We start from the raw sequence: 26,243 nt of genomic DNA, 5'->3' as shown, positions 1-26,243 counted from the left end.
TATTAATTTTACCCAGCATGAGTATCTACATAATATACACCATACTGTTCGTGTAGAGAGTAGAGTGCAGTTGCAAAGGATGATAGCTCTAGCAGGCAAATGCGAGGAGCATGTAAAATAGTAGAGTAGACAGATACATTCATATATATGCAGATAAGACAAAACAAGTATAAAATGCTATTGAATTGATTCATACGAGTAGAAATTACCTTACCAACCAAGCTATAGTAAATATATAGGTATACATTTACATTCAATACCATATAGTATGAATTAAAAAAAAGGTATATAAGAATATTAGATAATAAAATAAGATTAGAGAAAATAGGATATTCCTTTATTAGTCCCACATTGGCGAGGTTTGAAACATAACAGCATTAAGAGGGCAGTCAAAAAAAGACATCACTTAAGTAATATGTTGCATGCACTACTTATAAATGTAAGAAAGTATAACCAATATAACAAAAAAACATATATATAGATAAATCGAATATGTAAAGTGGAATGATTGTACATTCAGCAATTGAATTTCACAGACAAATTAATACTGCAGTTAAAAAGTGACACATATATGTATATATAAATGGGTGTAAAATCACAATGAGGAATACATGTGGACTTACATGAAATGTCATATAGTAATGTTTGCTATGTTTTGGAGATTCCTAAAGATGTGTAGAACAATGGCAGTTTCACTTTGACAGGTTTACAGCATCAGCACCGGGAGCAGGACGCCTCACTGCGCATGCGCCATCCTCGTTTGTTAATGGAGAAAAAAAAGGTCACGAACTCTGACCCTCCCACTAACTGCAGCAAACAGATAAAATATTAATTTATTGAAAGCGATACGTTATCCTGACAAAAGGCTCCTCGACAGGTAAGACCCGTGGGCTCCTGTGGAGGGATTGAGGGGCTGGTGACAGAGACCCGAGGGTCCGGCAGCACAGGAAGGGAGGGAGTGTTCAGCGGGTCTTCAGCAGGGAAGCTGCCATTAGCCACCAGCTAGCAGAGGCTAACCTAGCTCGTTAGCATTGTCCCCCGACGCTGGGCGTGTAGAGATACAATAAGGGAGGTATGTAGTAATGTCGATATTTGAGAACGACTGCGTAGCTGCGTATATAGAAAACACGAAGCTGTTGGAGGTAATGAGGCCATACGAGCGGTTAGCGGACCAGCTAGGTAGCTAACAAGACTAGCCGCGTCAGCTAACGGAGCCAGCGTCGCCCGGTGTTAGCTCCTGAGCTAACTTTGCTAACGAGGTTCCGCAAACGAAACTGAATCACTTGAAACGCGAATGCAACAGCAGCACATCGTAGTGTTGAATCCACTTTCTTGCCGAGCGGAGATCGGATGTGGAGATCCAGTGGACAAAAGAATGTGGCGTTAGCCTAGTTGTAGAAACCGAAGTCCCGCCGTTGTCTCTGCGACTCGGCGTCACGGGCCCTGAACCCTAGCATTCTTTAACCCTTCAATGTTGACCTTTCACCCACAGGAAAAGAAATACCTTTATCTTCCGTATCGATTTTGAACCGCAGACTGCCACGAGCGTGTCACCTCTGAGGCTCCACCGCCCATTTCGAGTCGCGCCACAGTCACATTGAGTTGTATATTTTAAAACGGGGCCACCAATTGTTCCGTATTAGCTAGCGCCGGCTAGGTTGTGTTAGCAAGGGCCACCAAATAACGTGACTCGCAGTAGGAAGAATCAGATGTTTGTTCCCTAATCTGTTGCTTCTAAACGGACATGCTGAATCTAATTTTGACTTCGATCGCAGTGAACATGGATTTAAGATGCCAATTTGTTTTCTGGCCTGGGTGACATGCTCCTGCGTTACCTTTGTTTTATTGTTTATCCCACATTGACGCCCACTACACTTCAGAGAATATGAGCACAACAACAACCCTGCCTAGTTGTTGTAGGTACAAGCTCCGTCCTTCCAAAGTCACCCACATAGCGGTGGCCTGTTAATTAGCCGTACATTGTGGTCAGAAAGAAGACGAGTGTATAAAGGACCCATATCCGTAGAGGTATTTCCTGACACTTTACCTCGGATAAGGCATGAAGTAAAGCTTATGCTCTCTCTCTACAGGTGTGTGTGTCTGATGGGGCTCTGATGTGACGAGCAGAGTCAGAAGGTGGGCACAGTATCAGAATGGATGGACAAACACAAAGGATTCAGCTCGTATCAGCAGACAACAACATGGCTTTAGGACACAGAATCCAGGTGATGTGAGAGCCTGTTATGTTTGAATGAACACATTTCAGTCCTTCCCAGAGGTTGACTGCTATTTGAGCAGGGGGCTTTTGGCTCCTTGGGTTTGGTTGTTCTTTATAGGTTAGTTTATTAATGATCTGAGAGCTAGAATGTTTGTTTATTTACTCTTATACAACCTATTCTTGTCAGAGGGTGCAGCAGAGCTCAAATTACTGCGGATGCCAAATTGGCTGCTCTAACAATAATGTTGGTGATTTAACCTGACTCTCAGGTTTTGGGGTCTTTGAACCCGGATTGATGTGGTAATAACATCCATCCTGACTGAACTGATCACAATGACCATGGATTAGGTACAGGTCTGAACGCACACAAATGCATCCTGAATCTATCCTGAGATCCAATCACTGGAACCACATTGGGAGGTTGTCTGGTACGCCTGTGGCTACGTTATTTTACACAATGTGAACGCAATTCTGTTCGTCCACCGTCTCAGATGTTGTCCTCTGACCCAATATAGTTTCACAATGAATAGAAAGTAGTTTTACTCATCTCAGTGTCCATATGTTGATTATCTTGTGGTCACAATATCGACACTGATCAACATATAATGCTTTATACTTTTCTTAAATTGGTAAAATCGTACTTTACAGCAGAGCTGAATGTCTGTCAGACCCTCCTTTTTTCTCCTGAGCAGCTGCATGTGTGGACCCAAATGTCCAAATTAGACACTCGATGTAAGAACACAGCAGGGGATCCCCCACTGGATTCAACCCGAAGGGGTTGATGACAATGTTTCTAAAAGACGCAAAAAAAGAAGTTGCAAGCCCAGTAGACACAGACAAAGATGTCTAAAGAGTCTGTGGTGATAAGAGCTGACAAAAGTGTCTGGGTACTGTAAACAAAATTACTTGATCCATGTTTTAAAGGTAAACTCTGTAGCCAATTTTTCAGTTTTCATCCAGAGGTCATGTCTGAAAATAGCTATATTGACATTGGACACATCTGTTAAATCAGACTCGGAAAAAACCTTTATTTAAATTAATTAATTTGGTCACTGGTCATTTGCATACAGAGCAGGGACGGGAGATGCAATGATAACTGGTCACAGGAGATACATTCAGGATGTAGACGAACTTAGGTATTGTCCACTTGTGTCTCTCAATACCAAGTCACAACAGGGCCTTTGGTTTGTTTTGGGGGTCTTTGGTTATGTAGCACTTGTTGGAAAGCTTTTATTTAACTTAACATGTTTTCAACCCGTCTCTCTTCTGCCCCTTACTCACATGTGTTTGGGGAATCCAGTTAAACCATGACCCTAAAACAGCAGCAGTCATTTGTCAGTGGCAAAGGAGAGTCCAAACCACACATAACCTTCCCCGTACCCCTAACTGTATTTGGAGGATCCACTTCCTGCACACTTGCCCTCTTCACTCAGTAATGGAAAGAGAAAGCCACCCACTGTATGTACAGCCGGCACTCTCATGTTCTGAGTCTGTTGTTTTTTAATCCAAATAGATTGTAACCGATCAGCAAACTGGCCAGAAGATCCAGATTGTCACAGCACTTGAGCCATCTTCCCCTGGAAAGCAGCAGTATATTCTAGCAAATGCTGATTATTCCCCTGGCGGGAAGGTGATTCTGACGAAGCAGGAGGGTTCACCCAACAAGGTCATCCTGGGCTCTCCAGACAGCTCTGGGGTTAACCAGCTGCTGTTTACATCCCCTGAACTGGCTGGGCAGCAGATTCAGGTATTGCCAGGGGATATTAGCAAGTTCCTTCGATTGGCTACAATAAACAAGGTCTTATGACTCAAGCTTAATTCTGTTTAGTCAGTATAAACTGAATCTTGTGTTTGCTGTATTAACTATTCCTTTGTCTCGTTTTTTTTTTCCAGTTTGTGACAGAAGGCTCAGACCAGTCTATGGTGAAGCCAGTTGTGGAGTACTGCGTCGTCTGTGGAGATAGGGCCTCAGGTAGGAGAGTTTGCCTTTTGGTATTATCTATTCACAATTCATTTTCAGTAACACATGAGCTAAGTTTCACCAATGTTTTTCCTCTGTCAGGGCGCCATTACGGAGCTGTCAGCTGTGAGGGCTGTAAGGGCTTTTTCAAACGCAGTATTAGGAAAAACCTGATATACACGTGCAGGGGCTCCGGAGAGTGTTCAATCAACAAGCTTCACCGGAATCGATGCCAGTACTGTCGACTGCAGCGCTGCATAGTTCTGGGCATGAAACAAGATTGTAAGGGTATATAATATTGAATATGTAGTTGTGGATATGCTCTGTAGGACTTTCAAACTGAAGATCTGATGTCTTTGTTTTGTGTTTTAGCTGTGCAGTGTGAGAGAAAGCCTGTGGAAGTGACCACCAGAGAGAAATCTGTCAACTGTGCTGCCTCCACTGAGAAGATCTACATCCGCAAGAACCTGTGCAGCCCTCTGGCTGCCACACCCACTTTTGTATCTGACAAGGAAACTGCTAGGTACATTTCTGGTCAAGTGGTAAAACACCTCAATTTTTTTTTTTACAGTTGTTACTTTAATCAACATAGGGTAATTTCACAGCATACTCGGAAAATCTGAGCATGAAACAAACAAATATTAAAGACACAGAATCGTGGAAACCTGATTTTAATAAATGTATCTTTTATTCTTTCAGTAGCTGAACACCCTGGTGATGTTCTCCTCTGTGTTATTGCTGGAGATTGTGTCCTCCCCTTGTGAATCTTCTGTCTCGTTTATCTTCTAATGTTTTTCAATCAATATCTCACTGTAGGATGAGAGTCAGACCAACCAGTTTCTCTTAATTGTCCTTTTCCTGCTCAATTATGACCATAATATACAGTAAGGCTTCCTACAGTATATTAGTCAAATGTATTTTCTCAGTGTAACACCAGCTCATAACAGAAGCTGTCTCCAGACACAAGTCTAAACTGTACTCTCTATTTTTATTTACAGTATATAATGATAATGCATCACAGCGTGTGGTAACAAAACTTATCCAAAATTGTCTTTGAACAGAGAGATCGCAAGTAACCAAAACAAATATTGGGACCTGTAAAAGTTGGTTGGTTAAAAATACATTTCCTCCCATTGCTGCATGAAAACTATAAGTCAATTTCTGTCCTTTTTCTATTAAATAAGATCTATTAAGATTAAGATTTTTCAGTTATGTAACATAGCTCTGCCATTAAATGTTACATTTTTAATAACTAATATTACTGAACTGCATCACATTGTTTTGCATTTTGTTTTCTCTATTTACAAACATGATGGAGAAACGCTTCTCCATGTGATGCTGTATAATTCTGACCATAACAAGTTTAAGAACATCCAGTGGTCAATATACCTTGTGGTTCTGTATTGTATAATTCAAAGTGATATGTGAGTTATCCAATCTCCAACTGCAGGTCCACAAGTTTGCTTGAGTCAAGCATGTTGCTCAACATCCAACAACCTTTCCCCAAGTTGGAAAATACCATCTTGATCCCAGTATCTCCTGACAAGGTAACTAATGCCATCACAATACAGCACATTTAACTCCTGTTATTCTAACTTTAAAGGTTCAGTGTATAAAATGTAGGTGAAAGGATCTATTGTTAGAAACTGAATCTAAAATAATCCTAGTGAAGATTTCACTAGTGTTTCATCTAAATTGAACAAATTATTGTTATCTTTACTCTAGAATCTGTCCTTTTTATATTTAAATATTTTATAATTACATGGGGAGTGGGTCCTCTCTACGGAGGCTGCCATGTTTCCTACAGAAGCCTAAACTGGACAAACTAAACCTTTTTTGAGTTTTTTTGACAACTGAAGCTACCACAGGTTTTCTTGCATGTTTTGTAGGGGAGGGTGAGGTGAGGGGTATTCAGCTGCAACAGGCAACTTCATCACTATATGTCACTAAATTCTACTTTCTGAACCTTTAAATATTTATAGACATCATATTGATGATCACTTGCTTCTTCATTCATTCAGTGAGTTGTGGACCAGTTTTATCCTTATTGTTTGTGGAAATATTTCAGTAATTTTGCTAACATGAAGAAGGGTAGCACAACAAATACATATTTTTATTTCTGAAGCATGTCTTATAACTCCACTGCCCTCCGCAGGATGACCCATCTCAGAGTGACCTTGGTACGCTAGCAAACGTAGTGACATCCCTCGCCCAGCTGAACAAGAACAGGGAGGCGAGTGACAGCAGCAACGATATGATGGGAGTTGAAACGCTCAGCAATGGCGACAGCTCGATGACAGACGTCCAAGGCGACGAGCAAACTGCAAATGATATCACTCGGTAAGGGATTTTGATGCGCGTCATAATGCATTAAGAGGCTTTGACACTGACCAGTGGTTTCTGAAGAAGTTGATTCTGCGTGTGAATATCTACAGGAGCACTGGGAAGAAACCCAGCGGCTGTTTGCTGTTTTTCTCCTGTGTGTCACCAAGCTTTAATATAATTTCCTGTAGGGCCATGTGGTCTCTGCCTCAGCTTTTAAGGACTTTATTAGATTACACCATAGTTGGTCAAAAAAATATACATCTTGGACTGTGGAGTGCACTGCAGCGCTTCGAGTTGTGTTCTTTAATACTTGTTTCTTAATCAGTTACAATATATTATGAGTAAATCAAAACAAGGATTGTTTGTGAGTATTTTGTTTTCTGGTTTTGTGTATCATTAGAGCTTTTGACACCCTGGCTAAAGTCCTGCACCCCGGTGACGGCTCAGCAGCAGACTCCTTGGAGGCTACGATGCAGCTGATGTCAGGAGACCAGTCGGGCCCAGTAGTGGAGTTGGAGGGACCTCTCCTCTCTGAAAGCCATATCCCATTCAAGGTAAAAGTACATCTCCGAGACCAAAAGAACGAATTTTACTGAGTAACACACTTTTCTGATTAACACCTAAGTTGTGTCTTCTCCCTCTGCATTTGGATTGGTTCCTACAGCTCATGATGCCTTTGCCTGTGCCAGAGTACCTCAATGTCAACTACATCTGTGAGTCGGCTTCCCGCTTGCTCTTTCTCTCTATGCACTGGGCACGTTCCATACCTGCCTTTCAAACCCTCGGGTAAGCCTTTCTCCCCTATGATTAGTGGTTTTTTTTTTTCAACAATGCACTTAAAAAAACATTACAAAAATAACTATAATCATTACATGTCAATTCTGAAATGCAAATTGTTCCATTTTATTTTGCAGCGGTCAAGACAACGACATTAACTTGATGAAGGACTGCTGGAATGAACTGTTTGCCCTGGGTCTGGCGCAGTGTTCCAACATTATGAATGTTGGTACCATCTTAAGTGCCATTATCAACCATCTGCAGACCAGCTTACAGGAAGGTAGGAGAGCTCTGCTGTGGTCTGCCTGCGAGATTCTTCCACTGAGAACATAATTTCCAAAGTGTAAACCATGTTAAATCTGTAATTTTCATTTGATTGTGGCACAGTTTGTATTGAATTCAAAACCATACTGATGCTTGGCCCCTTACATTCTTGTGTTTCCTCTGTTTTGTTTTGTATCCAACAGACAAGCTGTCCCCGGAGCGAATTAAACTAGTAATGGAGCACATCTGGAGGATGCAGGAGTTCTGTAACAGCATGTCCAAGCTGTCCCCAGATGCGTATGAATACGCCTACCTCAAAGCCATCGTTCTCTTTAGTCCTGGTGTGTAGAGTAGTTTTAAAAACATTTTTTTCTTTGCATTGGGGCAAAATTCTCAAAGTATTACAGAAGACCATATTGGGACATACCCATAGACTCACGTCTGGATGTGTGCATGTGTCTGTTTCATTACTAGATCACCCAGGCATAGATAACATCCCACAGATCGAGATGTTCCAGGAGAAGGCCTACATGGAGCTGCAGGACTATGTGACCAGGACCTACCCAGAAGACTCATATCGGTTGGTCTTGTTTATATCTACTCTTAGAAAAGGCCTCTTTGAGGAGCTGGAGAAGTGTAGGGCTGTGACCCTCTCTAACATACTCAAGGACAGTTCATCTCCGTTTACACTGGTTCCTGCCTGTAGCTGCAACACTGCTCACTCCGGTGGCACAGGCAGCACATACTGTAGTGCCCATGAGCAAGGCCTTGACCTCTCTTTTATTCCTTGTTTTCTTAAACTTCTTACAAACCACTTTATGTTCTCTGCCCTTGCTTTTTATTCAAGAATATATGATAAGAATTATTCATTTTTGTATTAAGTTGTTGCTTAAATGTTTATTATAAGGACATCAGTTCAGGTTTCACTTTTAAAACGTATCTGCATGATGCCAGCTGACTGCTGTGAAGGAAGAGGTGTACGAATACGGAGTCACTTTGTATTGAACATGTGATGAGTTTGACTTATGTCAACATTTATCTCTCCTTTCCCCGTCATTGACTCCCAGGTTATCCAAGCTGCTGCTGCGTCTTCCTGCCCTCAGGCTGATAAGTGCAGCTGTCACAGAGGAGCTGTTCTTCGCCGGCCTCATCGGCAACGTGCAGATCGACAGCATCATCCCTTACATCCTTAAAATGGAGTCCACTGATTATAACAGCCAGGCGGCGTCTGGGGTCTGACACCAGACTGCAACTTCAGACTGTGAAAACTCTGCAGCCAACCAATCAGTGTGCTTTGCAGATTGCTTACTGAGTGGTCATAACATACTGTATTTATAAATTCTTTTTCCACTTTACCTGCATCTGACTCTCTCAGAGGAGCGCGACTCACAAAGAGGTCAAATCGAATCAACTCCGATGGCAAGCAAGCCGCTTGATACCTGCCCATTCAGGAATGAACGCTTTAAACCTGCATAGTAGATTGTGCTTTTTATTGTACATAGAATTTTATGCTTCATTCTCTCCAGGCCTTTCCTTTTTCTGCAGATCTCGTTTGTACTTTGAAGGAATCTGAATAGTTTGTTTTTCACTGCTTTCCTACATGGCCATGCATTTTTTTATCTTCTAATAATTATGAAGAAAGAAAAATTATCATGTGAAACGATGTGTGAGATTTTGTTAATGCTGAAGGGTATAACCTTTTATTTCTTATTTGTTGGCCAATCCAAAGGATATGGCAGCATCATGTTGACTGTTTAACGCAGATGATTCACTTGGATCAGAAGAAATTGTGTATATAGATTTGTATATAGAATGCACCAAGAAGGCTATAAAGGCAGCACTTGGTAATTATGTGGATTCAATGTTGGTCATGTCGTTTGACAATAAAGACATCTTTCAATCATGATTCTGCTGTATCACCGTTGGGGTTTTGTATATCAGCTGTGGGCTACAAAACGGGCAGCGCAAAATAGGATGTGTTGTGGTCATGTTAGTAAACATTGGGAGATTTAACACTGCATTATGTAAGACTTTTGTGTAGATGCGGAGGTTAGGTATTATCTCTGCTGCCTGTTTTGTAGTGAACTTGTTTTTTTGGGACTCTTGATAATAACGCACTGTAGTGTTTATTTGTGCCATCGCAGCAAGAATACAATAACAGTAAAAAATGACACAGGCTTAAAATAAATACTGAGCCAGGTAATCAGTTTGTTAATCATTGAGAGGAACATAAGTGGAGTATTCATAGTAGTAAATGGGATAAACATTATTTAGTTTGAACAAATAAAGCCCCCAGATAATCAACGTGTGACCTTTGTCATAGTCGCCTTCAGAGTGAGTAGTGTTTGTTGACCTGGCTCAAGTAACACTGCAGCACTGAACCTGAACAAAGTGACATTTGTTGGATAGTAGGGGGACCATGGAGTCTTGCAAACATGTCTTCCACCGCTACAAGTTCAGTAATCCAGGGGAGGGGTTTATCAGCTCATGCTGGAACTCCTCCAAGAAGCTGTTTCACTAAATGATGTGAATGAGTGGAAGCTGGAGCAGCTCTGTGTTACTCCAATCAGACTTTGTTAGTGATTTGTCATGGCTCTTAGCTTAATTCAATAAACTTGGAAAGGAATCTCAAGCTCCGAACACTTTGGAACTTCCTCTGTAAACACAGTGGCCTGTTTACATGTTGCCTATGAATTAATAATGCAAAATCTGTATCCTACCCAACTGCCTTATCGTTGTGCTTTCGTGTCAAGTGGCGTGAAGCTGGGTGTGTGAGGGCCTAGACTTTCAGTTTGTTATTAGCCAATGAATTTTTCATTAGCAGCCTTCGGATGTGGGTGACCAGGGGTTCCTATAAGCTTTCATTTGCTGTAGTTACCCAGTGAACATGTGCTGCGTTATAGCAGCATTAAAACTTGATTATTGCATGAATGATGTCGCTCTGCTGCTGTTCATAGATAACCATTGTCCAATGCATGCAGTGGCTGCTTTGTGTGATTCTCCCCGACCCTCTCACGTCGCTGAGTGGCCTGACCCGTCCTCTGCACCACAGAGGTTAATGCATGTCAAGGCATGGCGCACTCTCTCACTCACTGTAAGTTCTGTGCAAACAAAAGAGGACGTGCTCGACATCTCTTTGCAAACCACCCAACAGTTTACAATTGCACAAACAAACAGTCTGTTTCTGTGAAGTTTGAGGGATTTGTGATGCAACATGGGCTTTTGTATGTGTGCTGAGGTGGATTAGCTCATTCCAAGCTGAATGAATGTGAGAGAAAGAGCCGGTTGATCTGTTCCCATGGCTGCTTGGGGTTTTTTGGGGGATGTTAGAGGGGAAGTGATGCAGGTTTTGCAAAGTAGAACCAGCAGAACTGGTTTTAGGAAAAACAAAAAAGAATCTTATACATTATCTTTAACTTTAATCTTACAATTACAAGATTTTCTACAGTCTGATAAGATGTTATCCTGAGCTGCAGCTTATTAGACCAACTGTTTCCAATACATTTGTATTTTTCTTCAGTCATCTGCCTCAGCAGGTTGTGTTGAATTGAGAGAAATGGCGTAGAGAGAATATGCAACATATTTGTCATGAAGATTAGACAGGTAAAGGGTGTGCCCCGCCTCTGGTCCAATGTCAGCTGGGATTGGCTCCAGCTAACCTCGAGACCCTCCGAAGATAATGTGGTGTACGTCATAGATGGATGGATGAACGGATTGTGCCATTAAGTCTACACATTTCAATATATGTTCAATATGTTGCTTGTGAGTGTGATACTCTCCTCTCCATTTCATTTGACTTTAAATGAAATATATAAATTTTTCTTATGTTTTATGAGTCCTCACTGTTTGTTTTTCAATTACACACAATCATGTCCAGGGGAACTGCTTTGCTTACCAGCTATTCACTTTGGAATAAAGGAAAGAGTTCATTAGAATTTTGTACATGATTCATACTGTTTTGAAATCTAGCAGAAACCCTGATTGAATTAAATACCCTCTTGGAAATATGTGTATTTTTTTTTACTTATTTACAGTTTGCATGGATCGCTCTTGAATTTTACTTTAGTTTGAGATTTCCCCCGCATCCTCAGACAAGAAATGAGTGGGGTGAGAAAGAAACTCTTATATTTTTGCTCTAGAACTGCTTAAACCCATGAAACCTCACTTATACAAATTTTGGAAAATTACTGCATTACATAGTTAGCCCTTAATGCTGCCCATACATCAACGAATCGATATACGTGTATAATATTGTCTCAAATAAGATAATAAAGACAGTTTCAGATGATTATTCAGTGGATTTTCAGTTGATCTGGTTTCTCCTGCATCTTTTATATCTCACGCCAAAATGAAACCCCATCTGTATAAACTGCAATCCCTGTGTGTCCATTGCACATGTTGAGGACTGTGGGATCAGTGTGTTATCTCCCAGCGACAGGCACGCGCGCTCAAAGAGTTAACCCCTCCCAGTGCAGCGCTATGAGTGGGCGGGGCTTATGTTCACACAGTTTGTTGAGGAGGGCCGACCGTGATTGTGTGTGTGTAAAGAGAGAGAGAGAGAGAGAGAGAGAGAGAGAGAGAGATAGAGAGAGAGAGAGAGAGAGAGAGAAAGAGAGAGAGAGTGGGAGAGCCGGTCCGGTCTCAACATGGACTCAGGCAGTGACTGCTGAGCTGCCGCTGAACCGAGGTGGATGAAGAAGAAGAAGAAGAAGAAGAAGTGATCGTGTGTCTCCGGGCTGAAGCTCCGACTCCGGATTAACATTATTATGCCCAGCGCCAGCGTGTCCGTGCGAAGTTTATGCGAAGTGGAGAAACACCACAGCAGCCGGATGGTGAGTATCATGTGAGTGTGTTGTGCACCATTGTTGTGTGGCTACTGTACCAGCGAGAAACAGACACACACACAGACTGTGTGAGATCCACGTCATGTGAAAGCAGCAGCTGCATATCTCTCCTCTAACAAAGAGCCCCAGTCACCCGGCTGCTCATATGTAACATGTGAACATGTGTTCGTCATAGAAACAGAACGTCTCCATCGCGGAGGAGCCTTCAGGTGTCTGTCTCTGTAAACGTCACGGGGTTTTTCCATATCCAGATGGGACGATCATAATCTCTCTCTGTATCGAGATTTAGTCTGAAAGTCGCAATGATTTTATTTCAATTTGTTATTTTTCCTTATCTGTGAAAGGTCAGAAAATGGTGAAAAGTCTCGGGTAATGTCTTCCAATTCGTTCTCTGCCAACCTACACAAACCCGCGATGTTCACAGGATTTTCAGTGGATTTAGTGTTTTTGTTCATTTCTAGTTAATTGTCATAGTTAATTATCAGATTCAAGTGTTTATAATACCAGAGGGGAAAACCTAACCCACTTTCCTTGAAGTAATAATACAGTTCAGTCCAGCACTTTAAACTAAATACTACCAGAGCATTTAATCTGTTCAAAATAAGATAATTAGTTGTTTATTCCGACTCGAGCCTTAATGTGTGTTTATTTTGGATTAGTGTATTTGTATTCAATCGGACAGGTGTTATGGTTTGGCAGTCAATCAGAAACTAAATGTGTGACCTTTTTTTCACCATACTCCAGATGAAAGGTGGTGCTGGGTACTGTTTTGTGACACTGACATTTAGAATATACAGTAAACAACTAATTTATGGTATCACAACTTTATTTATGTCGCTCTATATACAACAGCACAGAGTCTAACAACAGACACACAATATAATAAGGTATGCCAAATGTGCTCTGGGTGTAGTACTGTATATAGATCTAATCATCTGTAAACATTCATTCTAAACCCACAGCAAAGAGTGGATGATGATTACATAGAAATACATACAGATGCATCTAGGCTCAGACACAAACAGTCCAACTATTTGAGACTGAATGTCTTCTCATGGTTGGATGATGTAATCAAACAGATAAACCTGAGTAGGTGCTTTCGGGTCACATTGACTCGGAGGAGAGGAATGCTCTGTCATGTGCGATACTTGTGCAACCAGAAAGTCAGCCAAGTATCATGCAGCATGCTATTGCGTCTTTGTTTGTAATGCTAGAATATGCACGAGCCTTCAGGCCGGTTGAGCCGCCACCTTATTCCTCAGAGGGGGTGGTGACATGTCTTTCAGCAGCATCGAGCGCTCAGGTCCTCTGGGCTCTGTTTCCGAAGCCCTTGGCCTGTGAGCAACACATGATCAAGTGAATTAGAGTCAATAACATTTCCTCTAAAGGTGAAGAATAATACACAAATAGCTTGTGACAGGAAGTGTTCAGACTCTACCTCTTTTTGCACGTTTTAATGTGTAATGCTTAAAGGAAAAAAATCACACTTTTTGCCCTCCAATCTACTCAATATCCCATAAAGACGAAGTGAAAACATGCTCTTAGAAATTATTGAAAGGTCCGATACTCTGAAGAGGGACCGATGGGTTCTTGTTAGCCTCCCTGACCAAAGATGGGCAACTTGGGGAAAAAGTCTGGGTCGCTACAACCTTCATCCATTCGTTAATTAATCTTCTTTCAGACCTGCACTGAACGCTGGATAGTCTCCTGGAATTAGTCAGAGGGGCTTTATGTGAGAACACAAATATCTGAGTTCCCATCAGTAATTCACCGGGAGCAAGCGAGTGAGTGCGTTGATGATTTTTCTAGCACACGTCGGATGCATAGCTGAAATAAACCAAGAGAATATATGAAATAGAGGTGTCATACATGTTGGAAGGCAGAGACAAAGATGTCAATTTAGAAAGACAACGAGATTGGAGAGCTTTTGGTGATACGGGCCAATTGCGGAATGGAATTCATACAACATGTCCTGCCTCCTGCTTGCTGCACAGTCCTGCTGTGTAGGACATTCTCTGGAGAAGATCCAGATCCAGTGTGGACGTTTCCTGGAGTTCATTTCTTAAACTGGCTGGAGATTGAATGACAGTTTATTGTTGCTACTTGCCCAGTACCCAGTTAGGTCAGACAGGCACCTGCAGAAAACGTCTGGGTGGTTCTAATCTTTACCCGGTTCACAATTATTGTTGCCATTGTGCCTCAAACCTTTTAGCAATGTTTTTTCTCTTTGCTATGGTCTATGCCTCAACATGATCCTATCTCTGTTGCGTACTTCGTGGCGCAGTCAAATGTTGGAACTCAGATAACACAGGTCTTATCAATTCATTCCACTGAAGGTGGAATCCAGTCCAGTTTTGGATTTTTTTTAAAAACTTGCAAAAATATATGAAAATGTCTACAACACAGTTAAACGTTCAAAGAGTCGATGACTTTCCCACTGTGTAACCGTCAACACAATAGTATGAAGGGACATATCTGACAATCGGGTGGTTTAATGCTGCTTTTCCCTCTTTTGTTGGCCGCGAATGACATTCCAGTTTTTTTTCTCAAAAGGCCATTGTGCAGAAGACATAGTGGGTTAGAGGCCATGATGATGCAACAATTCAGCTTGAGTGGCTCATTTCCAGCAAATGGCTTTAACCCTCAGTGGATGGGGGCCTGCCGAGCTGTGCTAGCCATTTCTCGGTGACACGTCTTGTCCTAACATGAACCCTCTGCTTCACCTGTGGTGGCTGCGGTACCTTCATGCCACCAGACAAAGGCCAAACATATGAGTCATCATGTCAGGGTAACTGGCATCCTTTTTAACATGCTTCGTGTTGTGATTCATGGAGCTGCAAACATTGTCCCCCTGCTCTTTTCTTTTTATCAAGTGCCATTTTCTTGGCTAATGAGTTGCTTGACTCTTTACCAACCCTGCTTTGTCATCGCGGCTACTCACTCTCTCACTCTTGAGTGCATTGAATATGGCTGCATATTTATCTTAATTGAATCCCAATCAATATCCTTCCAGTTGATGGGGACAAGCAGACGCTGAGAGTGTTAATGGGCTATTGATTTAGTCCGGGAGCAGCTTGTCTATGAGATAATAGTGAATATGCCTTTTAAGCAATTCATTCTGCTGACCTCCTGGGAATTAGCCATTCAGAAAACTTAAGACTTCAAACTCTGCTGCAATTTTTCTTTTCTCCCTCCCCCTCTTTTATTCAGATGAAGACCACATAGGCAGCTGTTGGAAGCAGATGAGAGGAGGAGGAGGAGATGTTGGGTCAGCTCTCCGATCAAAAGATGTGCTCCCTGTCGCTCTCACTCTCCCCGTTTCTGTTTTTTTCCGGTTTCCCTGTGTGAGTCCTGAGTGGGAGAGTGTCTGTATCCATGAGGATCAGCTGGGAGGAATACCAATAAGCACTGCAGGCTTCTTCCCCTCTGTGGCTCTGTTCTCCACTGAGGGGACGGTTTTGTTTCATCTCGATGAGTGTGCCAGTTCCTTTTTTTTCTGTGTGTTTTTCTTGGGGTGCAGAGAGCCATTAACGGAGAGAATGGAAATATAGAAAGTGTGATAAAAGTGCCACCCTATGAACCAAACACCAAGCCAAGGCCGCTCGTTTAGATCTATTTATACAGATCGCTGCAAACGCTTGCGACATGTATGTGATTCACTGCATGACCCAAACTGATGGTTACAGCAGATAACAGCTTGTGATTGTGACTGCTTGAAAACCCTACTTCCTCATAACGTGGTGCAGTGCCTTCCTGTTTGAATAAGATTACGTGTTTGTGGAGGGGGCAGCGAGCTTAGCAAGGAACAGGCTCAGATTCTGTGTGCTCTGCTAATCTGACTCACAATGTATTAGACTAATGCAGCTCAGTGTTGAGAATGCACCCACTGCACAACCACTGGAACCTAAGTAAGTTGTGCTTCTCTGCTACACTCCAGCTCACGGCTTCAATGTTGGATTGCTTCTCGTTTCTTGCCTCCTCCGGTGCTGCAGTGGGGGAGAGGGGGTGCAGTGTATGTTTTTGCATGAAAAACTGAATCGCTAACTAGACCATTGATCCAAGAGGGAGGACACTGCAGTGCAAGATAAGCAGCATCTGCAGTTTCTAGCGACTCACCATGACTTTTGTCCCCCTCCTGAAAAAGCAGCAGATATTTGTGCAAATTTCCGGAGCAGAACAACAAGCGGCTCTCCCTTGTCGGGTCAAGATTGAGGCTAATGCAGTTGGATCTTTATGTTATGCTGTCGAGTGAGGTCAGAGCATATTAAAATGGGTCACGCTGTTGCACAGAAGCTGTGTGTGCTATGTAGGGCAGCCTGGTGAAGGGGGGAGCTTATGCAGGGGCTTAGGTGTGAGGGAGGCACCCCAGGGGCACAGAGGACTCCTGCAGATCCCGTTGGTGGTGATGAGGATGATTGGGATGATTTGTGCTGCTGAGCTTAGTTTGGGACCATATCCCTATGTAGTACTTCCATCCCCTTATCTCTTATCTGTTTCAGTTTCTGTAGCCCTCTCTGTTTTGTCTGTCGGCCGGATAACGTCTGTGTGAACCCATGTGAAAAATGGGTTCACGCGAATACACCACGAGCGAATACACCACGAGCGAATACACCACGAGCGAAGGGCCAAGTTGATGAGGTTTCTTACCTCATCAACTTGGTTCTAGAAACTGAAAACAAAAACAATACAAATGTCTCACCATGACAGAGGGGTACTTTAGAGGCTGCCGACATCCAACTGGGAAATGAGATTTGATTGTTGTGAACCCGTCTATGCAGAGAACCTCCCACTGTGTAGTGCATGTGTGAAAGGCAAGCTATATACTTATAGTCAGTGAGCACAGATGGGATCTAACTGTGTTGCTCAAGAACAACCTAGAAAGGTTAAATCACTTTAGATGGTCCCACAGTCTCATCCAACTCTTACCTGGCTTCAATTTGTGACCTCAGTTAAGGCCGGAACATCCAACTGTTGCACTCTGCTGCTGCCATCTGCTGCGGTGTGGCCTTTCCCCTAGTTCCTGGGCTTTCAAACCTTCAATCCTTGCACGCTTTCACCCTCCTACCTCAACAACCCCTGGAGAACTGCTTAAGTGATGGGGAGAAATGGACTGCAAAGTAGGGCAGCTTCTCTGTAGATTTGGAGGGACATTTTCATCAGCATGAGACTAATTCATTAAGCAGAGCCACTATTCCAGAGAGGCCCTCAGATTGCTCCAGCAGTTATGGGTAAAACTCTTAAGTCGCGGCAGCAGCGGTGGTGGAAATTGGCTTATTAGATTGAAATGGTACAATTTTCGCCAACTATCTTATCAGGGAAAATGTCCGATGTCAAATTTAACTTGGGTCTCTAGTAAGTTTAAAAACATCTGGATTGTGTTATCAGCGTCATTGGAGCTGCTCTCATGAATCAGGAGTCGTCCTGCCAAGAGCCATCGTGTTTTCTAACACAAAGTGTACGCCTCGCATTCCAGCTGTTGGAGACAAATTTGGCTTAACGCTCACTTGATGCATTAGTGTGAAAATGGAAGTTTTGTTGATGCTCGTTCCAAACACTTCCACCCCTGTCAAGGCCTGGTTTTCTTTCAGGCCTTAACAGTGACTCATCACTCGTTGCCAGGTCCCTGTTTCATATGAACATCCCTTATAAATTATGTCACAACATCTTGAAGCAATACACTCAGACCTCTATTTGCTCCCTAATGCTACGGAGCAGAACATGGAACATTTGAAAGCTTAGAGGAGCCAGCTTAGTTCCAGTGCTTAATAAAGAGCATGTTGCCTAAGCTTTCTGGTTGAACAGACAGTTCTTTGTGTTCCTTGTTTGAAAACTAAAAAGACTGGGTAACCTACACACTGGCCTGTCCCATACTTCCTCTTTAAGAAGGAAGATATTAGTTGACTGTATCTTTTGTGTGACAAACAGGTTTGACAAAAGCTCAGCTTATCTGTGAAACTAATTGTTCTGTCAAGAGATATTTGCATGGTCTCCGGGAGGAGAGGGGATTGGGTGCAAGGCTCCTCATGCTACGTAAGGCCAGTGAATCCATATGCAAGTAGCTCGCTCATCGGAGTCCCGGACAGAGCAGAGGTAGCACACGACAAAGTGAGCTTTTTTCTCTGCAGAGAATGAGTCCTGTGTTCGAGAAGGACAGATGCCAGAGAGGGGGAGAGAATGGGACAAGGACAGAGGCTGAAATACTGCAGGCACGCTTGTTGAAATAAGCATGGCATTCTCCAGCCACACACTATTGATAAATAAGTATGATGTATAATATCAAGCACATAGAGACCAATAAACAACCTGTTTTACTCAACAGTGACAGCCTGGAAGTTGCCCTTTAGCTTAAAGCATCAGCAGTTGAAATGAATGATGAGAGCATGGCAGCATTCTTGCAATGACAATGTGAACATGGTGAAATTTAGCTGGCACAATGATTACCATTTTTTATTTGAAATCAATTTAGTTATATAATTTTTGTATTTAACGAGAAGTTAACAAAATATCTAATGCCAGGGAGTCCTGCTCAAGATGGGCAGCAATTAATACAAAGTTTCACATAAATACAAACAGGTAGAGAACACAAAAAACATTATAGGGGCAACTTTCACACCCAAGTTGTGTGGTTCACCTGCAGTGGGAAAAATCCAACTCCAACTCTTTTTGGAATAGTTTAGACTTTTGCAACGATTGCAGGAAGTTAAGTCCATATTAAACGATTGAAGCAGAAGTCTTCCTGATCTGTTCAGTAACAGAGTTGCCTAGACTCATAGGATTGCTTGCAGTCTTCGCGTCCAGCGCTGTATGGTGAGAATGTTCCATTTGTACATTCAAACTAGTGATGATGACATACAAAAGAATTAGTGTGATCCCTAAATGAGAACGTGAAACCTGAACTAACCGGATCAAATGCAAACAAATTGAAAAAAGGTGGGATCTTAGTTCAGAGTGTCAGGCAGGAATCAATTCCAATAAAATAAATGCTAATGAGTTCAAAACAAACATGTGATTTCGCAGATATGTAGTCATGAAGCCCAGAGGGCAAACTGACATTTTGAACTGGATTTACAGGAAAACTGCGATCACCAGGATCACAAGGATTCATCTTGTGTCAAACACAAATGTCCCAGCACCATCCTGTTGTTATTGAGAGGAATAAGGACAGAGCCAGTGTTGTTACAAACAAGTTGGCTGCAGAGCAGTTTCTGTGTTGCGCATTATGGTGAAACCCCATTCTAGGAATAAACAGAGATGACAGGAACGATATTAGAGCTGCTCTCTCTATTGACCTAACAAACCAGTTTAACAGGTTGATTGTGCCAAAGGCAATTAAATGGGCAGGTTACGTGTGTAATCGGATCAGGTGAATGTGTTTTTGTATAAGTCTCAGAATCAGTGTGTGTGCGACTCAGTTTGCACGTCCAGCTATACACAATGTCCCTGATACACCCCCGTCCACCTGACAGCCATGTGTGGAGGAGCGTCGGTGAGTCAGTTGTGAAGGGACTTATCTTGCAATATGCAACTATAATGTGCTGATGTGGAAACGCTAATCAGGATTGAGTCCTAAGTCGGCTGTGATCTGTTTATTTGCTTGAAACTAGCAGTGTTACATTTGTTAAGGATTAGTGCAGCTTTGTGCGGCCCATAGTGCTTGTTGTACAACACTTTGTATTAGGCTTGCATCCCCTATCATTGCTGTGCTGATGTGCTGTGATCAACATGCAGGGCTTCTTACGTCTGTGATGCAGAGAAGTGACACTTCAGCAAAAAAAGAAATCCTGCTCGGATACCTAATAAAGGCTTTCATACGCTGTTTCCCCCAGCTTCCTCTTTTTGGAGCATCTCAAGTTTGCCTACCATAATTAAAGTTGCTTACTGTAGTCGTATTTATACATACACACCAGATGGTCTCACAGCGGCAATATCCGGCCTGGGGAGTAGAGTGTGGAGGAACTGTATATGGATACATTCTAACATATGTGTAAACCGACCTTTGAAGGAAAATGAGATTAATCGACAACCTTATGTTCATTGTTTCAGCAACGTTTCACCCACCAGACATTTTGCAGAGACATGTGGGAGCAGTGAAACTGTTGGAGACACATCTACAGCTTAGTCTGCTGAGCAATTAAACAATTTAACCCAATTATCCAAACCGTTAATTTGGAACTGTCTGTTAAACTGTTTGTTGTAAACACATTGGCCACATGTAACTGTAGATTGTAATGGACAGCCAATAATGCTCCCTTCATTTTACTTTTAAATTTGATAATGTAATGTATTGTAGTGTACTATTTTATTAATTATATTGCATTTTATCCGTCCATTTATATATTAGTATTTGTTTTCATCCCATTTTTTAAACTTATATTTCTTCTATCTTTCGTCCCGCTACTCGTCCCGCAGTTTTTGTCGCACATGCACAAAAAATACATCAGAACGTGCGGCTCAGTCGGGAATGGTCTGATCTGACCTGTTTATTTAAAAGCTTTTGTTTTGTTATTTATAGCTTGGTCAAAAGTAAAAGTCAGATGTGACCTCACAGACCACATTTTTTCCATTACTCAAGAATTTATACATTTATTAAGGTAAAATAAGTTGTATTCAATTTCTTTTTGAATTCTTCACTACATCATGTGAATCTGGACAGACATGGATGTGAACTGAAAGCCTCAGGTGATGCATGGAATAGGAATTTACTTTCCTGGAAGACTAATCTAATCTTTTGCTGATAAGACACTTTTCTGTGGTGTAAGATCCTCCCTAAATGCTTCATTCTGAATAACTTTGTTTCTCCCTCTTGCAGGATCGGAGCACGGAGGGCAGTTTACTGAACCTCCCTGTATCGATGCGGCGGGGTTCTTCAGAGAACAATCTGGATCTGGACCTCAGTGATTCCAGTCCTGGTCCCGCCATCGGTTTCGAGATCCAGCGCAGTCGTTCCTGCTTGGACAACCTCCAGCAAAAGATACTGAAAGTCACAGAGCAGCTGAAGATTGAGCACACGGCGAGAGACGAGAATGTAGCCGAGTATTTGAAGCTGGTGAACAGTGCGGAGAAGCAGCAGCTGGGGCGCATCAAGCAGGTGTTTGAGAAGAAGAACCAGAAATCGGCTCAAAACATCGCTCAGATGCAAAAGAAGCTGGAGCAGTATCATCGCAAGATGAAGGACAGTGAAATCCATCACAGCCCCACCCCTCATCCGTCCGCTTTCAAGCACAGCACCATCCCAAGGGATTCGCCCAGAGAGCTGCTGAGGGATATGACGGGCAGTGGCCGACACCCGACCATGGACAAGATCAAGACCATCGGACCAGGCGTTTCTCTCTCGCCTCCTTTCTTCTTCAGCAAACCTAGAGAGTTCGCCAACCTCATCAGGAACAAGTTTGGCAGCGCTGACAACATCGCCCACCTCAAGACCAGTCTCGATGCTTCCTCTCCGTTACCCACTGACAGTGCAGGAAAGGGGCTGAGCAGCAGCACCTCCATGGTCAGCAAGCCCAAGTACCCCAGTGATGACGAGTGCTCCTCGGAGTGCGCTTCTATTTCAGCAGACAGTAACGGACACCCGGCGGCAGGAGGGGTGTCAGCGGGGCAGGCGCACGGTCAGGAGCAGCCTGCAGGCGGCGACAGTCACGGCAGACTGGCCCTGAGCCTGGAGGAGGTGAGGGAGGTTAAAGAAGCTCAAGGCCAGTTCGAGGATGACATGGAGGAGCTGAAGGCTCAGTTCAAGAGAGAGTATGGCATCCTCAGCCAAACACTGCAGGAAGAGAGATACAGGTATTTTGTATTCCAATTATGTCTTTGTACTGCATAATACAACACACAACCTTATGAATGAAAAATATATCATTAGTTTGAGATAAGGTTGATATAAACATGTGAAAAATACCCTTAAAAATCTGATTGAATAATAATATTCTGCACTGATCAACAGATATGAACATTTGGAAGACCAACTGAACGACCTGACGGAGCTTCACCAAAATGAAATGACGAATTTGAAGCAGGAACTGGCCAGCATTGAGGAGCGGGTGGCCTACCAGGCACACGAGAGGGCCAGGGACATACAGGTTAGTGTGTGGATATCCAACCAGAGGTGGATTCGGTCAAAACATTTGAAAGGATTGTTGGGTCGGGACATGTTGGCTGGGCTTTCTACTTGATTTTTAGCACTGTACGTGACTGTAGTTGGGCAAAACTTCCCATTCAGGATGGTCTTGATCCGTTTTCTCTCAGGCTAATGTCTCAACCCAAGTACATCTGGTCTCATAAACTAAGTATTGGTTCTATGTAAAAATGAGCAAACCCCTCTGGGAATCCAACCCCAGAAATATTGATATGATAAAAACTTAGGAGCCGGAAACAATTAAGATGACTGTTAGCCTTAGCAACCAGCTCCCTATTATGTAGCGTTGTTTTTAAAGCTTTATTGCACACTGTGGGTGTGGATCAGATGCAGTTCGTAAGACTTTGCAATCTAATTGATTTTTTTATGCCCCTAAAGTAATCAGGAAAAACATCGGGCTCAGGTTTGGACACAAAGAACAGATTGGGGTTTGGGGGCGGGCTCGATAACTTTTCTCTCAGTCACGGCCATGATCGGCAGAAAATTGCCACGCTCTATTAGACGTGTGTTTTTTTTGGGGGCTGTTACATAAAAATGTGACACGTTGGGAGATCAGTTGGTCATGTTCAGCACATCGGTGAAGCTTGTTCAAAAGTTAATTAGATCATTACCACAGTGAGGGGGAAGTTTTCCCCTTCATCAGAGAACACTCTACGAAACAAATCGCCTCATTTGACACTTGGCATTCATGACCGCAAAATCCCCTCTCCATCCTCGTGTTTTTCCTTCTGATACATAATGAAGCGTTTGAGGGAATTTGGGTAATGGAGGATTAAAAGGTCAGTAAAATACCCTTTAGCCAATGGAAATGTTCAGGACCGTAAAGTCTCTCTCTCTCTCTCGCTCTCGTGTTTATTTCAGGAAGCCCTCGAGTCGTGTCAGACGCGAGTGTCCAAGCTGGAGCTCCAGCAGCAGCAGCAGCAGCAGACGGTCCAGCTCGAGAGCCACGACGCCCGGGTCCTGCTGGGGAAGAGCATCAACATCATGCTGGCCATCATCACCGTCATCCTGGTGTGCGTCTCCACCGTTGCCAAGTTTGCCGCCCCACTGATGAGGAGCCGATACCATGTGGTCGCCACCTTCCTGGGGATTTGCTTCTTGACCATGTTCTGGAAGAATTTGGACCGTTTACAGTACGCCATGGACAGGTTGCTGGTGCTCGGCTGACCATACCGAAAATCAACAATAACGCCACACTGTCAGTTGTTAGGATAGTCTAAGAGGATTGGTTGTACAATCGTCAGATGACACGATCGCCATTCATCTACAGAAGTCACTGTTTTTTTTTTTAAGTGACATTTTTTTTGATTTTCTTGTCTTCACTTGAATGTTTGTAGCTAATATTTCCATTTTTCCATCGTGACATTAATATTTATAACAGTATATATTGTTAGATCCTCACTGATTGATGAAAAACTAATAATCACAGGAGACAAAAGGCAAGGGTGAAGAGAAATGCTTTTTACCACAATGATCAGGCCAAATTGAAGAAAATGCTTATTCTCTTCATTTTGCCTCAGCTTAACTCAATATCACTGAAACTCTTGCAATCATGCACATGGTGAAGAAGAAGGCTACGTCGACATGTGCTTATTTGCCCTCTTTCTGATAGTAAAATGAAATGATCTATACCACGCTCACATCTGTATGGCTACAATCAGCTGCTGTTTAGCTTAGCTTAGCATAAACCCGTAACATATTGGTACATGCGATCGGGACGCTGGAAGTACTTGTTACTTTTAGACAGAGCCAGGCTCTGTGGGCCTGTTTCTCGTCTTTTTGCTAAGTTTAGCTAACAGGCTTCTGGTATTACCTCCATACTTAACTAGATTTTCTAATCAGACTTTCACCCAAAGAGGTGAACGAGTGTATATATTTAAACTTTGAATTATTGATTTGAATGAGGAACCTACTGAGGCCTATGTCACAAATAGGTGCATGTAAAGCGAAAGCAAGTCAAAGTCCACATGAAGCCACATTGCGGAGGGAATCTTTCATCCCCCCTTCGCTCAAACAAATTTGGAAGTGATCTGGAGATGAAGGTTCGCGCTGATGCATTCCCGCATGGCACAGAGGAAATTCGCGGTTTTCTACGTGTTTATTTTCTTCATCCCTCGCATGGATGAGGAATGTTTTTCCTATCAAGGGCTATTCAATGCGGTCGATGCTGCAAGACGACTGTGTCAGATGGTAGTGGTGATGATGCTCCTCCGTCCAGGGTCTTAAGCAGAAAGAAAGTCTTAGCGAGTGTGACTTTAGAAAAGAACAGTTGGGCGGTGGGAGTGTGTTGTACGTTACCTGAAGCTCCTTGTTGCTTCAACGATTTCATGTTGTAGACAGTTGTCAGGCGCTACCAGATGGTTCCACATTAAACGGAGTGGCAAATATGCTCGGCTCAGTTTTCACATGCAAAGACATCAGCATGTTCAGTGGAGGTCATATCAGGCTTTTGATCTTGTAGGGTAGGAAAATGCACAGTTTTACTTTTACAATTTTAGAGGCAAGAAGGCTATGCGTGCGTTTCCATCTCCCGGACTGACCTGACAGGCAGCTGTAGGGTTCCCCACTGAAGGAAACGTTAGCTTTTATTGCAGAAAAATCAAATTCAAATAAATCAGTTGCTGTCATGAGAAATTCTTTATATTTATGAATTGTCCCACGGGCCAGATCAACTTGTCTGGCAGCCTGGAGGCCGACGACTCCCCGCCCCTGTCTTATGATTGCCTTGTTTGACTTTTGCGGTCAGTCGTCTCTTAAAGTTTCTCTGTGTACTGGTCATCGTGTTCAAAGTGCAATATATTTGATTTAAAGAATGATTATTTTTAGGAGTGTGTGTGTGTTTATATAAATATTTTCACAATGACAGGCTGTTGGTGTTGTCTGGAGTGGGGAGAGGGGGCTGTCATTAATGTTTGCATGAGAGATCATAACCACTGAAGAAGCCACTGCTGGTGTGTGATAAGACCAGCTGTCTCCTCTCTCTGGGGTCAAACATGACTCTCACTGCGCTGGTAGCATGGTGATATCAACACACGGCAGAATCACCAGTGCAGTGACGCATGCATGTGCACCCAAGCAACACTCGGCTCTCTGTATTTACATGTCTTATGGGTGTTTTACCCACTCTCCATGTCTTTTACTAATAATGTGATCAAGAGGCAATGGGTTATACTGTGATAAAAGACATTTTTCTCCGAGGAAAAATGCAATTCTCTTTTTTTAACGACGCAACAAACAGCCTTCAGTGCTCTGTGGTGACGAGCACATTACAGTTTCAAAGTGCTGAATTATGAGCCTATTTAATGGACTGACTAATGCTATTTGTTTGTCTTATGAACATTGCCTGTAAGGATCTCACATGAAGCCACAGACCACTTTTTTTTAATGTTTGTCTGCCACTTTAACATTGTTTGTGTCGATATTTGTTCTTGTCAGCGACTGCATCATATTGTGTTGTTTCTGTTTTAACGCAGTTGAGGAAGTCTGACCTGCAGAACCACAGATCAGGTTTACATTCTCTTCTCATCTCTGGTGCACTGTGACCAATCAGTCGTATCTTCATGCATCATGTGCCTTCGTCTGACAATTTCTGTTAAATTAAACAACCCTTTTTAAACAATGCACTACTTATGCTGTTTTGAATTGATTTTGTCATTGTAGTTGCATGTGATGTGGGGGGGGGGTGTTAGAACATCAAAGATTGAGAGATTGTCATGTTCCATG

General features: G+C 42.7%; 2 protein-coding genes across 3 annotated transcripts; both read left to right on the top strand.

Annotated features, from left to right (window-relative positions):
* Nucleotides 1-755: 755 nt before the first annotated feature.
* Nucleotides 756-9,450, top strand: nr2c1 (nuclear receptor subfamily 2, group C, member 1). 2 transcript variants are annotated; one of them, XM_062390067.1, is made up of 14 exons: nucleotides 756-877; nucleotides 2,091-2,225; nucleotides 3,732-3,965; nucleotides 4,112-4,190; nucleotides 4,281-4,460; nucleotides 4,551-4,701; nucleotides 5,629-5,725; nucleotides 6,334-6,518; nucleotides 6,904-7,057; nucleotides 7,168-7,289; nucleotides 7,418-7,560; nucleotides 7,748-7,885; nucleotides 8,019-8,124; nucleotides 8,612-9,450. In XM_062390067.1, the coding sequence occupies exons 2-14, from the start codon at nucleotides 2,154-2,156 to the stop codon at nucleotides 8,781-8,783; spliced, it is 1,833 nt and encodes a 610-aa protein (XP_062246051.1). In that variant the 5' UTR covers nucleotides 756-877; nucleotides 2,091-2,153; the 3' UTR covers nucleotides 8,784-9,450. The 2 variants fall into 2 exon arrangements, with proteins under 2 accessions (XP_062246051.1, XP_062246050.1); XM_062390066.1 differs by having other exon boundaries at nucleotides 4,281-4,466.
* Nucleotides 9,451-12,142: 2,692 nt separating this feature from the next.
* On the top strand, nucleotides 12,143-26,139 carry LOC133955620 (transmembrane and coiled-coil domain protein 3-like). Its single transcript, XM_062390548.1, has 4 exons — nucleotides 12,143-12,376; nucleotides 21,198-22,171; nucleotides 22,329-22,464; nucleotides 23,382-26,139. The coding sequence occupies exons 1-4, from the start codon at nucleotides 12,311-12,313 to the stop codon at nucleotides 23,685-23,687; spliced, it is 1,482 nt and encodes a 493-aa protein (XP_062246532.1). The 5' UTR covers nucleotides 12,143-12,310; the 3' UTR covers nucleotides 23,688-26,139.
* The last annotated feature ends 104 nt before the right edge of the window (nucleotides 26,140-26,243 follow it).

The sequence above is a fragment of the Platichthys flesus genome, chromosome 6 (assembly GCF_949316205.1).
Source record: "Platichthys flesus chromosome 6, fPlaFle2.1, whole genome shotgun sequence".
In the NCBI taxonomy this organism is placed as follows: Eukaryota; Metazoa; Chordata; class Actinopteri; order Pleuronectiformes; family Pleuronectidae; genus Platichthys; species Platichthys flesus.
Note: the sequence above shows the minus strand (reverse complement) of the source record. Positions and strands in the feature narration are given on the sequence as shown.